The sequence below is a fragment of the Sapajus apella genome, unplaced genomic scaffold (assembly GCF_009761245.1).
Source record: "Sapajus apella isolate SASKATOON/1434 unplaced genomic scaffold, GSC_monkey_1.0 scaffold21, whole genome shotgun sequence".
NCBI classification, from domain to species: Eukaryota; Metazoa; Chordata; class Mammalia; order Primates; family Cebidae; genus Sapajus; species Sapajus apella.
The window spans coordinates 21,241,193-21,256,784 of NW_022436961.1; the positions used below are offsets into that span (position 1 = coordinate 21,241,193).

At 38.6% G+C, this 15,592-nt stretch overlaps 1 protein-coding gene across 5 annotated transcripts in view; it reads right to left on the minus strand.

Annotated features, from left to right (window-relative positions):
- The window catches only part of PSD3 (pleckstrin and Sec7 domain containing 3), a 526,477-nt gene that overhangs the window by 25,056 nt on the left and 485,829 nt on the right, over positions 1 to 15,592 (minus strand). For all 5 annotated transcript variants that reach the window (XM_032287984.1, XM_032287985.1, XM_032287986.1 and 2 more), the window contains 2 exons: positions 15,151 to 15,295; positions 1,377 to 1,520 (listed from right to left, as the gene is read on the minus strand). In XM_032287984.1, coding sequence (XP_032143875.1) covers positions 1,377 to 1,520; positions 15,151 to 15,295 — 289 coding nt within the window. The remainder of the gene's footprint in view (positions 1 to 1,376; positions 1,521 to 15,150; positions 15,296 to 15,592) is intronic.

A 15,592-nucleotide genomic window follows, 5' to 3' on the forward strand; every position in this document is an offset into this window, starting at 1 on the left:
ATGAAGAGGACTTTCAGAAATGAAGATGATGGTAAGAAAATCTGAGGCAGAAGAAAGAAGGTGAACAAAGGTATAAACATGTGTTTGGGGAAGTGGGCAGAAATGTGACTAACATAGGGAGGCCAGTCTGGGAAAGACAGAGGTTGTGTAAAGGTGGAGATGCCAAATCCTCTCCCATGAAAGAACTGAGACTTTCTTTAGGAAGGAATTGCTGGATGGGAATAGGGGGAAACCACAGGCAGCTGTTGAACAGAGGAATGTTATCATCTTGGGTTGAGCTTCACAAAAATAGGTAGCCAAAGGACTCAGGATGAACTGAAGACAGGAGAGAGAAGTGAGAGAGGAGAAAGCCAGGGCGCAGCAGAGGAAGTATTTATAAAGCAACGCAAGGAAGGGACAGGTGTGAGATGCTGCAGAGACCGATCGCTAGGATTTGGACACTTAGAAGATTTGAAATTTCAAGGCTGAGGAGGAAATCAGATGGTAAGATGGAAACAAAGGAGAGGAACGATGAGAAGTAAAAGGGACCAGAACTACAATGAACTTAAGGAAAGCTAAAAGACAGATTCAGCACACCCAACAGAAAAAAACAAAAAAAAGGTCAAATTAGTCAAAATAATTAATTCTTTTTATGTTAGATGGCATGCTACCTACTTAAAAAGACACTTTCAATATCTGAAGGTAGAGGCTAAGGGAGTTAGGGGACCCCTGTATAACGCTGACATTAAATTGGAAGAAAACTGAGCCAAAGGAAATATCTGGAAATACACTGTTTTCAACTTGTGTTTAAATTTTACACTTTTTCATGCCAGAGCATATGGATCCTCACCATTCTTTTTAATAAGCACACTGACTGTATAGATGGATGTGTCACAACTTAATTTATCAACCCCCTTCTGAAGGGCAGTGGGTGGCAAGAAGAAAAACACACTGGTGATGCCGAACAGCAATAATGTGCAGGAAAAAGCTGATGCCTCACCTCACCCTGTGGCTCATTTCCTCCCTTGTGCTTTTTTTGACTCCAATTCTGCCGGAAGAGACACAGGGACACAGAAAGCAGCTGTCTACCCTGGCATGTCCCTCTCCTGTTCATTCTTTTTCTTCCCCTCACAGCAGGCGCACACTATTCCAGGCAGGCTATTTGCTTTTAAGTGTATAAACTGGCAGTTACTCTTTGATGTTTGTTTGGTGCTTAAATAGAATTACAAACAAGAGGGGTCACCTTGACCTAGACCTTGCCAGGAGCTCCCAAATTAGAGCCAGGGCCAAGATAAGCCTCTCACAGTGACAGTAGCTGCAAAGAAAAATACCGCCTCATGGACAAATCATAAGATAACTCAGTAATCGGCATGTATTCACATTTAGAGGAAACACACCTCAAACTCCAGATAGTGGTCTTTCAGTTTGTACTCATCGACATCCTTGGCTTTGACCTTCTTGTCAGGGGGATACGAGCGGTGCTCAGCCAGCTCGGTGGTGATCTGCTTCAGCTTACTTTCATGTGACTTCAGCTGCTCCTCCTGCAGGAAATTGTGATGCCATTTAGTGTTCAAAAAGACAAGTCAATAACAAAGCATGGCATACTTTGAAACAATCCCTTACGTTGAATGACTTTAATTCATTAAAACAGCCCAATGTGCCTCTGCTGCTACATCTTTCCAGCTTTCTTGTGCCCGTGTTCACATATTTCATATATTCCTTCCCAGGATGGCAACCAAGGCAACTTCTTTAACCAGGTCTCTTGTCATAACATCACATAGCTTCAGAGCTCTTTATCATGTGTAACTGCCCCTGAGTCCCTGGGATCAGGCCTTTAGAGATACCCTGACAGGTACTTTACCAGCTGAACAGTTAAGCACCTAGCATGACAGCTGCATACCTTAGCTTCTCCATTTTATGCCCACTCAGCAGTGCTGCCAGTTTTTCCATCCATTCAGTGAATGAACTGACATCTTCTATCTGCATATTTTTTTTCCTTTTTGAAAGAAGCAGTGCTACCAAGAAATATTTCTTCTCTGAAGCTTATCAGATGGTATTCTAAAAAATGCAGCTATCTCGCTTTTTTCTCTCCAAAGCAGCAGAGGTTGTTAGTTCCTTCAACTTTATTGACTCAAAGCAGCCCTTCAGTGAAAATGTATCTACCTATTCAGCGATTATTGCCTTAATAGCATTATTATAGGTACCAGGTACCAATGCAATAAGGTTGATCCTACGACAAAGGATTTCCATTCTAAGGGTACCATTTATATCACCTTAGCAATAGGCTACCTAAAAAGATATGCTACTGAATTTTCTGGTAGCATTTAAAAAACATTCTTGGAATTCTCTTGCATTCTTGAAAATGTATGACTCCTTACTGTTCTATTTTTAAATGCAAATTATCCAAACTTCACACGTATAATAAGATAAAGGGGTGAAGGCAAATGAAACAGATCTGATTAAATTAGATGATAAATATATTTTATATAACATCAACATCATTTCAGAATACCAAAATCTTGTGGAATGAGGAGAATAATTTTTTTAAAAACCAGACAATGAAAAACTATGGGTACTAAATTAAGATTATATAACATCATTGTAAATTTAAAAAAGATGTCCAGAAATTATAAGTGTCACATATAATAACTATCTTAGGGAATTTTGTAATAAGGTACATCTTAAAAGCCAAACAACAACAACAAAATCCAAGTCAAAAACATCAAAATAGAAGAAAACAATGATAAATAAATAGCGGAGTACACGAATGGAAAATGAACAAGAAAGGTGGCATGAAAACACGGAGTGATCTAAAAATGACGAGATTCATTTCTAAATGCCAACTATAAGAAAACAAAATAAAACACTCTGAGAAGTTCCGGGAAAAAAGAAACCTATGGTGAGATGTCAGAAAGGAGTCTACATCTCCAAACCTATTATTTGTATAGTGATAATGCTGAATGTCAAAAATGTTTCTGGTAGCTTTTATTTACAACTTCTTACTCATCTATTAATTTCACCCAAGGAGACTATCAACTATGTTGTGTACTGAATGTGTCCACTCAACATTAATGTTGAAGCCTTAACCTCCAACGTAGCTGTACTTGAAAATGGGTCCCTAAAGAAGTAATAATGGTTAAATGAGATCATAAGTGTGGGGCACATATCCAATAGGATTAGTGCCCTTATGTGAAAAGACACTGTGTGCATGCACCAAGAGGACGCCGCGGCGGCCATCGACAGCCCTAGGGGAGAGCCCTAAGAATACATCAACTCTGCTGGGACCTTGATTTTGGACTTCTAACCTCCACTATGAGAAAATAGATGTCTGCTGTTGAAGCCACCCAATCTATAGTATTTTGTTATGGCACCCTGAGCTAAGAAAAACTATATCGATAGTTTTTATATAAAGTCATTTTCCTTTGTGTATTTACTGAAATATGTAAATTACCTAATAGACTTTTTGACAAATACTTAGTGACTAGACCACTTCAAAAAATAAAAGCATGATGTATTTTCCTTCTTTTCTAAAAAAAGTTTCAGATATATAAAGTTATATTGAATGATATATAAAAAACACTCATATATCTAACACAAGAATTTAAGAAATAAAAGAAATAAATTGAAACTCCCTGCTCATACGTGCTCATCTCATTCATTTTCAGTGTCATTCATATACAAAGGTATGTAATCATAAAAATACTGAAGTGCAGCCGGGCGCAGTGGCTCAAGGCTGTAATCCCAGTACTTCAGGAGGCCGAGGCGGGCAGATCATCTAAGGTCAGGAGTTTTAGACAGCCTGACCAACATGGTGAAACCCAGTCTCTACTAAAACTACAAAAATTAGCCGGGCATGGTGGTGCGTGCCTGTAATCCCAGGTACTCAGGAGGCTGAGGCAAAAGAATTATTTGAACTTGGAAGGCGGAGGTTGCAGTAAGCCAAGATCGTACCACTCACTGCACTCCAGCCTGGGCGACAGAGCAAGACTCCATCTCAAAAAAACCCCAAAACCAAAAACCAAAAAACAGAAGTGTATTCTCTAGGTTTTATACTTTATATAAAAACTAATTAAAGGCTTTCTTTTTTAACTTTTCTTTCACTCAATATGGTTTTAAGATTTGTCTACATGTATGCTCTAGTGCCTGCCTCTTAATCATTGTGTAATATCCCATTGCAGGACGCATTACAATTTTGTTTAAGGATATTTAGCTTGTTGTCAGGTTTCTTGTTTTGGGATTTTCTTTCCCTGTTATAAGTGATGTTGCAATAGACATTCTTACAGATCTTCTAGGGAATCTGAGCAAGAGTTTTTGTGTAGTGTGTTATCAAGAGTTGGCATTTCTGGGTTTTAGAATATGCACATCTTTAAGATGACTGTTTTCTGAAGTGTTTTTATCTGTTTACATTTCCACACCAGGTCTGAAAGTTCTCTTTGTTTTACATCCTTGTCAAAATATGATATTATACTTGTAAATTTTTGCTAATTTCATAGGTAAGAAATGATAAGCCACTGTGATTTGAATTTACATTTCCCTGAATATGAGTGAGGATGAGATTTTGCTCATAGGTTTACTTGGTTTCCTCTTCTGTGAATTATTGGACCCATTTTTCTATTGCATTGTTTGTCTTTTAAAAGATAAATTTGTATCATTACAGTTATTTATATGTCAAGAAACCAAACTCTTTATATTTTTGACTATGAAAACGATTAGAATCCAAATACTTAAAAAAAATAAGATTTTATGTAATTAGGTAAAAGAATTTACACACTTTTCTACTTTTGCACTTTGGGTCTATGCAAATATACTTTTAGATGTTTTCTTCTTCCAAAAGCTTTAGATTTAGGCTTTCAAATCTTGAATATTCACATGTCTCTTTTTTGTTGAATAAATCCCAATTTCTACTTATTTTAATGAGGAGTATAGACTAGAATGACAATATACACAGCATCTTATATTTTTCACCTTCCTCCCAATACCAGGGCTTGCCAGGGCTTGTTCCCTGTTACAAAGCTATGTTTTATCAACCTGTAGCATAAAGGGCTAGTCATTTAGGCTAAATTTTTATGAAGGAACTAAGAGAAGAAGTGCTGATGTTCAATGTGCAATGCTCCACTGCTATTTCACTGCCTTCATAGAGCAGGTGTCAATAAAGTCATCTCAAAATAAAGCATTTTAAAATCACATCTCCTTAAAACTGTCCATTTTGAACAGTGAAATATAAATGTCAAGTGGCTCTTACAGACGTAGCCTGATCATGCAAATTACTCCAGTGCTAGAATCCCGTGGTAAGAAAGATAACTATTTTCCTCACATACTCACACAAAAAAACCAATGGTAAAAACAAAGTGGGAGAGAGGCTGCGGCCATGGAGATGTCACACTCTCAGACTCAGGACAATTACATTTGTAATGGATATGATGAAGAAAGACAAAGTAGGAATTCATTTTTTTCCTCCTCCCTTTCATCTTTCCTTTTACAATTCTGTAGGGATGCATACTTGCTGTTTTTAGAAGGCAATATCAGCAAAAGAGATTTCGAGATGGCAGAAAATTACTATATCTGATCAAGTAAAGAAAGGGCATGGAGACAGGAAATAGCACAAACTCATAAAACTGTTTTAAGTTAGGAAGTGACAATTAAAAAAAAACTTAAACTGAAAGTACTAGATACAAGAAAAGTTGTGGTTATATGCCAATAGATTTAAATCATTAAGACTTTTCATAATATATACAATAATATTTTAACTAAAAGGCAAGTTTTAGATGTCACTGAAGATTTCACTTTTTCAGATAAGGGGCTAATATCCAAAGTATTTAAGAAACTCAAACAACATAATAACAAGAAAATAAAGCAAATAAAAAATGGGCAAAGGACGTTGCTATGGCTTCCTTGTATCCCTGCCAAACTTCATGCTGAAACTTAAGAGATGGTGCCTTCTGGAAAGTGATTAAGTCTCTCATGAAAGGATTAGTGTCTTATAAAAGAGCTGGAAGAATCTAGATCAGGCCCTTTTTTTGCCCCTCCATCTTCGGTCATGTGAGGATATAACATTTGTCCTCACAAATGTTGTGAGGAAAATTTGGAAAACTGTATGAAGACTCCTCAGAAAACTAAAAATGGAATTACCAAATGATCTAGCAATTCCACTTCTGAGTATATAGCTAAAGAAATGAAATCATCTAAAAAATATGTGGCATTCTCATGGTGAGACCATGCCTTATCTTCTTCAAGAAGAGAGAACAGCTCTTGGCTGCAGCATTATTACAACAGCTAAGATCTAGAAGAGACCTAAGTGTCCTTTGACAAATGAATAAGGACAATGTGGTGTATATCTACAATGGAATATTATTCAGCCTTAAAATGAGGAAATTCTGTCATCTGTAATAACATGGACAAACCTGGAGGACATTTCGCTAAGAAAGCCAGGCACAGAAAGTCAGATATTGGATGATCTCATATATGGAATCTAAAACAATGGAACTCATGGAAATAAAGAGAATGGTGGTTACCAGAGGCTGGGGGCGAGCTACTGGGGAGACGCTGGTCAAAGGACACAAAACCTTAGACAGGAGGAAAAATTTCTGTTGATGCACTGTGTATTTCAAACTTGCTCTAAGAGTAGATTTTAAATGTTCTCACCGTAAAAAAAAGATATAGAGAACATCACAATCATACCCAGAAATACATATCATTATTATATGTCAATTTAAATTCTTAAAAAAGATTTGATTTTTTCCTACTTATATAGTACTTGGATTTTGAGAAAAACTTCATAATTTCCTTTAAAATAGTAAGCCCTAATTTCATCTCTATGAAGACCATATTGCTCAACTGATGAGGCAATGGGAACAGGCAACTTGGCTGTTCAAGATCTTGCAGTGAGTCAAGAACTGAGCTGGAGTCACAGCCCTTCTCCTGCCATGCACAGCCCAGGACCAAGGCCCAGAAACTGGCTTTTTATCTTTTTATACCAAGAGTAAGATTTACTTAACATGGAGAGAAGGATGAGAGAAAAGCTGTGAAAACTTAAAGGAAACGATAACATAGAAATACAGATGGCTCCAAGAGGGAAAGGAGGAAGAATGAGAGAGATGGCAGAGAGAGCCGGAGAACAGAGAACACATTTATCCATTCACGAACCTCACTAAGCACCCACAACAGCAGGCTGTGCTGGGTGCTGGGAGTAAGAAGAGTGAACAGCCACAGTTGTTGCCTCCAAGCTGTGGGATACAGAATCTTGGAAGTTCTAAGGTGGAAGAGAACCTGGCTGCTGTCCTTTCTACCCTCCATCTTAGAGGAGATGGAGATCCAGAGAGTTCAAGTACTTGTTCCAGTTCAGATAAAAGGACAGAGCAGCAGAAGCCCCATTTGCCCAGCTTCTATCATAATGTCACCTTGGAACACCCTTCTAAAACTCAAAGGGGCTGCTAACAACACAGCTTCAGCACATTCTCTTACTTGACATCTCAATCCTAAACTCGGCTTTCAAAACTTTTGGTAAACTCCACTGCTGCAGGGTCTCCTCTGCTACACTCAAACGTGCAGGCTGTACTTGGGGCTATTCACCTTGCTCCAAATTCCATTCAAAACCTGTGTTACAGGCTGGGCGCGGTGGCTCACACCTGTAATCTCAGCAATTTGGGAGGCTAAGGCAGGCAGATCACTTAAGGTCAGGAGTACGAGACCAACCTGGCCAACATAAGAAAACCCTGTTTCTACCAAAACTACAAAAATGAGCCGGGTGTTGTGGCAGTTGCCTGTAATTCCAGCTACTCAGGAGGCTGAGGCAGGTGAATTGCTTGAACCTAGGAGGTGGAGGTTGCAGTGAGCTGAGATTGCACCACTGTACTCCCACCTGGGTGACAGAGTGAGACTCGGTCTTGATAAAGAAAAAGAAAAACAACAAAACCAAACTAGAGTTTCTCCAGATCTCACCATCTCTACCTCTTCTGCATTTCTGCAGCACTTAAATGTCTATCTCATATGCTTATCACAAAATATACCCTGACCTGTGTATGAAGTTTATCCCCTTTACCAATTACAAACTCTTAAAAAGGCAAAAATAGTCACTCTTTCTCCTTCTTTTAAATCCTCCAGCTGGGTGTGGTGGCTCACGCCTGTAATCCCAGCACTTTGGGAGGCTGAGGCAGGAGGATCACGAGGTCAGGAAATGGAGACCATCCTGGAAAACATGGTGAAACCCTGTCTCTTCTAAAATACAAAACAACAAAACAACAACAACAACAAAATACTGTAGTACCCAGTAAAGTGTTGAGCAGAGAGACATTATTTGGCAGTTTTTGGTTTTTAGATATTACCTGCCTAACATTAACAAACACCTAAAGCTCTCGGAAGTTAAGGGCCAAGGCCATTGTCTCACCCATTTTTATAATGCCCACAAAACCTAACATAGGACCTGCTATATAGGATCCTCAGTAAACAGTGTCTGAACAAATGGATTTTTTAAATGAAGGTACAGAGGGGAGGGCTTAGACTGTTTCCTTTGTGCTGTCTTAAAGGAGACAGATGATTTTGAGGGTCATGGCATATCTAGGAATCTGTAGTGCAACTTACAAGTCAAATTGCTAAACACTGGAGGCTTATCAAAAAAAAGTGTTACTGAATTTAGAATAAAGAACATCTCTCTTTGAGTTAGTTTGAGGGAGGCTCAATTCAAAAGATTTTATTTCATAATTTCATGTTTTAGACTTTAAAAACAGTGTTTAATGAGCATAAGCAAAATAGCTTCCACATGATTTAATTACTTGTTTTATTGGGTACTTTATATATATTAAATACAGGCCTCTAAGGAATGAATTTTAAAAAATTATCCATTCTGGCAAAGTTTGGGTACCATTTAAGGCCACGCCAAAGAGTTTGAATGTGAAAAAATGAGTCAGTTAAGGGTAACTGACATAATTAGAATCCTATTTTAGCCAGAACTGTAAAGGATGGATCAGGAAGATGTAAGATTAGTGGAAAGAGATCACAGTGGTTACAGAAATCATCTGGGTCAGAGTATTCCAAAGTGGGGTGTGTGTGGCCCAGGCAAGATGACCCACTGGGGAGAATTTTAAAATCAGTACTGAGATATAATTCACATATCATACAAACACCCTTGCACCTCTAACTGTGCTGAACTCAGCTGTGAGTTCAAAAAAATTTTAATGGATCCTTAGGCATTGGGAAAAAAATCAGATTTTTTAAAATTTAAGCACTATAAAATGTTAAGGTTTACTAATATTTACTATTGGGATTGACAGGAGGAAATGCAGTTTATTTAATAAAGCATCACATATTAGAAGATATCTGCTGAAATATTTAGTACTGGGATAAGGTGAATAATTAAAAAAGTGAGTAGACCTGTGATCTAGGTAGAATATGACAAAAATCTGAAGGAGTAGGTGTAGAATACGAAACTGGCCAGGTGTAATGGCTCATGCCTGTAATCCCATCATTTTGGAAGGCCGAGGCAGGTGGATCATCTGAAGTCAGGAGGTTGAGACCAGCCTGGCCAACATGATGAAACCCCGTCTCTACTAAAAATACACAAATTTGCCAGGCATGGTGGTACATGCCTGTAATCCCAGTTACTTGGGAGGCTGAGGGAGGAGAATTGTTTAACCTGGGAGACAGAGACTGCAGTGAACCAAGATGGCACCACTGCATTCCAATCTGAGTTACAGAGTGAGACTCTGTCTCAAAAAAAAAAAAAAAAAAAAAAAAGGAAAGATCTTTAGTAGGTGGAAGTGACAGGACTTTATGACACAATGTGTGGAAATGGGGGGGTGGAGGCGCAGTGAAGGAAGAAACAAGAATGACCTCCTCTCCAGAAATCCCATAGCTCCTAAGGTCACCTCCACTTGCCTGGCTCTGAGTGCTACTGCCTTGTGGTTACACCCCAGGACAGAAGGAAGGGTGAGTGTTACTTCAGTGTGAGAATCAAGCATAGGACTTTGCTTTGCTTCTGATCAACATCCATATCAGGTCTGACCAAAAGAGTATTTGGTATTTATTACCCATTCAAACTTTTATAAGAGAATGGCTGGAATTCAAAGAAAAGGGGCCTAGATACCAGGAAATGAAGATGACCTTGGGTACCATTATCTGAAGAAACAGATACCTGGGTAGGCAGAGGTTCTTACAGTTCAGTGTCTAAGTGTGATCTGGAGCCACCTGCCAGCCTGGTATAGATGAGAGACACACGTGTCCCTGGGCCGCAGCCTGGACTTGAATGACCTGGTGGGACTGGGAAATGTGCATTTTATGCAAGTTCCCACATAATTGTTCTGCACATTAACGTTTGAAATGACTTCTCTGGGGGGCAGAAAGAAGGTTGTGAGCAGATTCCAAACAGGGCCAGCCATGCAGTTCTGTGTTTGGAGAGCTACACCAGAAGGAGAAGCAAAAAATTTTCAAACTAGTCTTTCTACCCCCAATAGAAGAAAAATGTGCTCTGGCAACACTGCCCTGAAAAACAAAGAAGGCAACTCCTGCTACACAGCAGAGTTGTTCATGAAGTACCACGCTGCACTCGTAATAATCAATTTTAATGATTAAGGCTAATGTGTTTTGCATAGAAGACAAGAAAAAATTAAAGCAAAGCCTACAAGTGAGTGACAAACAATGTGTCTTGCAAAAGTACCAATCTTTTCACTGAATGTCTAATTTTTTTCGAACACTGTTTATCTTTCTTTATCAATGTTTCCAGCAGGGCACTCATGTTTTTATACATGTATTTTGTAAATTAAAATTATCCAAAAAGTTCTGGCATTTAGAGGAGTCATAGCCAGGTTGTGGATGTATGAAAAAAAAAAAAAGATGGCTAAAGCAGTGGTTCTCAACATAAGTGGGGTGGATTTTGACCTCAGAAAGTATTTGGCAATGTCTGGAGACATTTTTGGTTGTTAGAATTGGGGGGCTGCTATTGGTATCTAGTGGTTAGAAGCTGGGGATATGGCTAAGCACCCTACAATTCACACGGCAGCCGCCCCCTCCTCCTTGACAAAGAAATATCCACATCAAAACGTTAACGCTGCTGCGGTGGGTACGCCTGGGTTAAAGGATGTGAGCTAGTCTTTGAGGTACTGGAGGAATCCTAGGGGCAGCCAGGCATCTTCCTGCATTCACTGGGCACACCATGACCCCAGCATAGATATCCCTAAGAGCCTCAGGTCCTACCTGAAATACGTGCTTAATTTTATGTATTTGTTTCTCAAAGGTAAAAATCTTGTCTTTAGAAAGAAATATTATGACTTGGCAAAGAAATAATACAGAGCTGTTGATAGAAAAACCCTTAAAAACATTCTAGAACCATCTCATTTTCTGGATAGAAAACTGAAGCCCACAAAGCAAATGCAGGGTGATGTAATTCAGTAGGGTCGTGGGGTGGGGGTGGTGGGATAATATCATTTCTTTCCAAATAAGTTAAATTCCTGAAATGACATGGTTACCTTGTCTTACATCACACTAGAGGAAAGTTCTTTTTGGTTATTACTTTCTTATTTAAAATCTTCAAACCATAACTCTGATTATACTACATATGCATTTTTTTGTGTGTCTCTGTGGATTTATGTCCAAAATGAAGGAAGATATTTTTAAAAATTATGCATTCCATTTTTGGTTCCAGTTTAAGTCATCTGTTTGAAATAAGAGTGCCTATCCTGATAAAGGTGTTTGCTTGCCTGTTCTGGTAAAAACTCACAAACAGGTGAGCTCATTCATTTTCATGTGCATATGACTTACTAGTATCCAGCCCTAAATAGGAAAGCAATACATTTTTAAAAGTATAAAGTAAAAATAACTACAGATTTTACAGTGAGGGAAAAACAAGGAAACACTCATATGTTGCTCTAAGCTACATAAATCTTCCACGAATGACTGCTTATTAACGTCCCTCTTTAGTTCAACTCACCTTCTTCCCTGGATCTTTTACAGAACTGGATGTGAGAAAGACCCAATCTACTGACAAATAACAATGGAAAAATCCACTATAAAATTAATAGAGCAAAAGACTCAATTTTGGAAGGTATTTTTTCTGCTTCTACTTACTCGATTTTTTCCCTCTTCTTACGTCATGTAATGTGATTTACCTTTTATGCGATATACTCTTAATGTAGTATGCTGGTTATATTAAATATGGTATCCATGTTTAAAGCAGAGAAATGCATTTGCTTTAAGAGTTCATAGTTCAGTTGGATAGATGAAGATGTCCACCAACATATCTTCTGGTCATCAATAAGAGCACTCCCTTTCTCTTACAGTCATAGTGTACTTATTACCCTTAAAAATTAAATGCCATTGTGTCCTGTATGAACTGCACAGTAATAGTAATGCTTACAAGTAAGCATTCAATATATGTTAATGATAATTATGAATTAAAAACAAAAGAATCCTGAAACCATTGATCCTTCCTTCTTGCTAAGTCTTTCTGTTTTTTTATAACTATGGCAAGACCTGAGCATATTCCCCTCCTCCACTTCCTTATTATCTTTCATTAATTCCCCCATCAAAGAAGACCAATGTGGTTTCTGCTCCCAAGACTCCAACAAAACTGTTCTTGCTAAGGCTATTCAATGCTTGTCCCCTCCAAATCTCATGTTGAAATTTGATCCCCAATGTTGCAGGTGGGACTTGGTAAGAGGTGTTTGGGTCATGGGGGTGAATTCCACATGAATGGCTTGATCCCACCCCTATAATAATGAAGTAGTTCTTGCTCTATGACTTCAAGTGAGAGTGGGTTGTTAAAAAGAGCCTGGCACTCTCTCTTCCTCTCTCTCTTGCTCCCTCTCTGGGCATGTGACACATCTGTTCCTCTTTCCCCATCTACCGTGATGTGACATTTCCTGAGATTTTTATCAGAAGCAGATGCTGATGCCATGCTTCTTGTACAGCCTGCAGAACTGTGAGTCAAATAAACTTCTTTTCTTTATAAATGACCCAGTATTCCTTTATAGAAACACAAAATGGACTAAGACACCTAATGGCCTCCCAGTCACCAAATATGATGTATTTTTTGTCTAAATTTTACTGGACCTTCTCCCCCTTTTCTTGACAATTCTCCCTGTTTGTTTGTATTATATCTAAGTAAACTTTTTGGAAAATTGCTTTTCAAGTGCCTTAGTCAGCTTCTGAGCTCTGGCCACTGCAATATTTGGAGATAGAAAGAAAAAAATGATCCAAGAAAGGAGTCTACGAAGCAAGGGGGAAATCAAGAGACAGTGAGGTGAGACTCCACAGTCCCCAGCTGTCCAGGCCATGATGACAGCTTGTTTCCTACATTTCCATGAGCCACCAGAAACTGTCCATTTCACATTGTAAAGATCTCGCAAGTAATTCCACTACTATCCATTTCTTCTACAACGGCCTTGGTTGCCTTTCCTTTAGATGATTGAAAATTTCTTTAAAATGGGCCTTTCTGCTTCTAGCAGTATCTTCTTGTAATATTTTATCACATTGTAAAGAGAATAATTTTTAAAGTAAAAAATTGATCACATTACTCTCCTGCTTAAAGCGATTATTGTTATTATTATTATTTTTTGATATGGAATCTCGCTCTGTCACCCAGTCTGGAGTGCAGCGGCATAATCTCCAGTCACTGCAACCTGTGCCTCTGGTTCAAGTGATTCTCCTGCCTCAGCCTCCCAAGTAGCTGGGATTACAGGTGCCTGCCACCACACCCAGCTAATTTTTGAATTTTTAGTAGAGACAGGCTTTCGCCATGTTGGCAAGGCTGGTCTCTAATTCCTGACCTCTGTCCACCTCTGCCTCCCCAAGTACTAGATTACAGTGTGAACCACTGTGCCCAGCCTTAAATTTATTATTTTAAGGATGCTGGGAACCACTGAAGCATCCAAAATCCTATATAGGACAAACAAGGCCTTTCACAATTTGGCCTTTGCTGACCTGCACAGAGGTGAATTTCTTGCTTTTTCTTAACACTGTGCTCGCATCACAGTTAATAACTTGTGTGTGGTTCCTGCATCGAATGCTCTCCTAAGCTTTTGTTCCTCTGCTGGCTCATTCTCCCACCTCACCCTACATCTCACCTAACTGCCTCTCATCCTTTTAGCTTCACGTTAGGCATTGCATTTCTTACTTCAACTCCAAGGACAGGCTAGATAATGTCCCTTCCTTGAACTTCCATAGCTCTCTGGACTTACCCTTCTTGTACTTTATCAAATTATATTACAATTACTTCTTTATTTATATTTGCCACAACTTCAGGAGAGGATCTGGGCTTCATCTGCCTTTCTATCTCCATGGCCAAAAGCAGTCTCTGATGTACAACAGGCATATAATACACACGTATTAAATAAAGCTATCATTGATAATTCTTCCTCCCTTGCCATGGGACACATCTTACAATGTCAAAGATGTGTAGGGAGCTGGTTAATACCAAGACGTGGTTGATCACAGTCAGATAAAACTATCTCCATGTAATAAGAAATTCATAAAGACATCAAAGTAGCTTCCAAAATCTTCAACTAGTCAATGGCAAGGGGATACTGCAGACAGGTTTAAAATCAGCAAACCTGGCTTGTAGGCAGTGTCCTTAGAAGAGTTTTAAGTAAAAAAGGACATGATAAAATAAGGCTATTATCAAGATTAATCTGACAACAGAAGGAGACTTAACGTAAATACACTTAGAGCAGAGTTCTAGTATACTTTATCTTCATTGACTTAGAAAATCCAAATGCTGCATTCAGCTCTGCTCTGAGAGGTAAGGAAGGCCCTTTCTCATTGTACTATGAGCAGTGGGTTCCTGAAAATATTTTTATATTCCTAGCACCAAACATATCATGGAATACGGTAAACGCTCAATTAAAAAGAGCTAATGAGTGAATGAATAAAAATCTTGTTACCAAGCCAGATTATGAGCTGGTAGTTAAAAAAAAAAATAGCCAAACCATCAACTATGGCTAACAATGCACTAATATAAACTTTAGAAACTAAATCAACTTATGTGTCCTACTGAGACTGAATTATATCAGTTCCTACATGACATGTAAAACCCAGTGTACAGCATTTTCACCCCATTTATAAGATATGCTCTCACAGGGCAAGGTTTCTCACCTGTCCCCCAAACATGGAGTACTATTCAAAGACAAATATTTACCACATTATTTCACAAAGTACTTTTTCCCAAGGTACTATCAAGATGATTACCTGAGACAGTTTTGTTGTAGTGGCAGGCAGAAGTGGGCGGCTAAACTTCTTCTGAGAGCCAATTGCTGCTGGAAATGGTGGTGCAGAAAATACGGCTGCCACACAATTAATTTTGTTTATCCACCCCTGCATTTCCTCTGGGCTCCTGTGAGAAACATATATGTTTATATTAGGATATTGCTATGTATAAGTAGCAACACGCTTTGACCATTTCACATTACTGATTTGCAATGGCATATGAAAATCATTTACTCCTCCTGGTAGAACTAATCCCTGATGAAACTTCATTAGAGATGAACATTCTGAAGAACGATCACCATGGAGGTGTGGAAGCTATGATTATCATAGTGCAAGACTGTGATTCTCTCCCTAGGAAGTAGAAGGGAAAAAAGAGAAACACTAGACAATAAGTATTTTTTAAACCCCTACTTTCTGTTTAATA